The sequence below is a fragment of the Rhincodon typus genome, chromosome 5 (assembly GCF_021869965.1).
Source record: "Rhincodon typus isolate 14 chromosome 5, sRhiTyp1.1, whole genome shotgun sequence".
Taxonomy (NCBI): Eukaryota; Metazoa; Chordata; class Chondrichthyes; order Orectolobiformes; family Rhincodontidae; genus Rhincodon; species Rhincodon typus.
In genome coordinates this window covers 1,237,974-1,239,595 of record NC_063336.1, presented here as the reverse complement: position 1 = coordinate 1,239,595, position 1,622 = coordinate 1,237,974, and the positions used below count along the sequence as shown (strand labels likewise).

Sequence of the window (1,622 nt, the reverse complement as noted above, 5' to 3'; positions counted from 1 at the left end):
AGTTCTTTTGGCTTTCTTTACCATCCTGTTTACTTGAGACTCCACTTACAAGGAATTATGAGCCCACAGCCCTAGGTCTCTTTGTTTTGCAACATTCCCCAGAACCCTACAATTAACTGTAAAAGACCTGTCCTGGCTTCCTTGTGAAAATGTAGAACTCACATTTATCTAAATTAAAATCCATTTGCCCCTCCTTTGGCCCACTAGCCCAAGATCCTGTTGCACTCTGAGATAAACTTCTTCACTGTCTACTACACCACCAATTTTGGTGTCATCTGCAAACTTAACAATCCTTTCTCCTATATTCGCATCCAAATGATTCAAATAAATGACAAAAAGTAATGGGCCCAGCAATGACCCTTGCGGCACACCACTGGTCACAGGCCTCCAGTCCAAAAAACAACCATCTACCACCACCCTCTGTCTCCTACTTCCCAGCCGAAAAAAGTTAGTACATGTGTCTGTAATCACAGTCAGACTGACAGTCTCTGGGATTACTGCACTTCCTGATTATGCTGCCTATTTTGGATAGAATGCCAACTGGAATGAGGTGTGGGGAACAAACTAGAAATCAAATTAGGAAGAATTGAGAAATCACAACCATTTATTGAATCAATTAAAGCACAGCTTAACTCTCAGAAATATATTGATGTCCGTAAAGCCATGTTGCGAACTGCTCCCATTAGCTGAATGTAGAGTTGATAGACGCCTTGAATCCATTTACACATACAGTTCCCTGTCACAGGCAGTTCCTGCACCAACCCCAGTCCCACCTCCCCATAACAGCCTGGCCTGGCCTGGCCTGTCTGGTTAAGCGTGTGAATCGATGGGAGTGGAATATTAGTTTCTGAATATCAGCAGGAGGGGAATATTGGGATTCTGGGATAGGGCAGAGATTCAGAAACTGGGCGTCAATAGGAGTAGAATATTAAGATTCTGGAAAAGGGCAGAAATTTAGAAACAGGATCATTGGGAGCGGAACATTAGAATTCTGAGATAGCATTGGATTAGGAAACTGGGAATCATTGGGAGTGGATCATTGGGAATTGAGGATTGTGCTGAGCTTTGGAAACTGGGAGTGAAGTATTGAAATTCTGGAGTGAATTGAGATGAGTAATAGGGATCAATGGGGTTGGAATACCACATGACCAGGGACAGGTTCTGATTGGAAATCAGGAATAAATGTAAGAGTAACAAGGAACTTCAGGGATGGGGAGAATGGTAAAATGGAAGCAAAAGAGCATTGAGGTTGGATTTTGAAGTTCTATATTCTAGGGAGATGCAAAGGTGTCAGTCATCCAGCTGGCACAGGAGTGCCACACCTCGCGTAACCCAGTGACTGACAGGAAGAAGGGTGGGCAGATTGACAGGAATGACAAAGTTGGTAGAGTGACCAGTCGATGAGAGCATTTCAGCTCGGCGGGATGTTCGATACAGGGGACACTCATAAAACCTTTTCCCAGAGAGTCCTGCTGTCTTCCTGTCAATCTGAAATCAGATAAAGTGCTTTCAGCCGATATCAGGAAACAATGTGTAACTTTTCATCAGCATTAACACACTTTCACAACTCATCCACTCCCGGTCCCTCCGAGGGACTCCCCCCCCCCCAGTCCCTCCGAGGG

The 1,622-nt window shown here is 44.6% G+C and overlaps 2 protein-coding genes across 2 annotated transcripts in view; one reads left to right on the top strand and one right to left on the bottom strand.

Annotated features, from left to right (window-relative positions):
• The window catches only part of LOC125483089 (dynein axonemal heavy chain 6-like), a 343,417-nt gene extending 342,849 nt beyond the window's left edge, over positions 1 to 568 (top strand). Inside the window, 1 exon segment of the mRNA XM_048596614.1 lies at positions 533 to 568. Within this exon segment, the coding sequence (XP_048452571.1) occupies positions 533 to 568 (36 nt within the window).
• A 59-nt stretch (positions 569 to 627) lies between these two features.
• Positions 628 to 1,622, bottom strand: part of LOC125483088 (dynein axonemal heavy chain 14-like) — a 13,312-nt gene continuing 12,317 nt past the window's right edge. Inside the window, exon 8 of the mRNA XM_048596613.1 lies at positions 628 to 1,488. Coding sequence (XP_048452570.1) covers positions 1,291 to 1,488 — 198 coding nt within the window. The 3' untranslated portion in view covers positions 628 to 1,290. The remainder of the gene's footprint in view (positions 1,489 to 1,622) is intronic.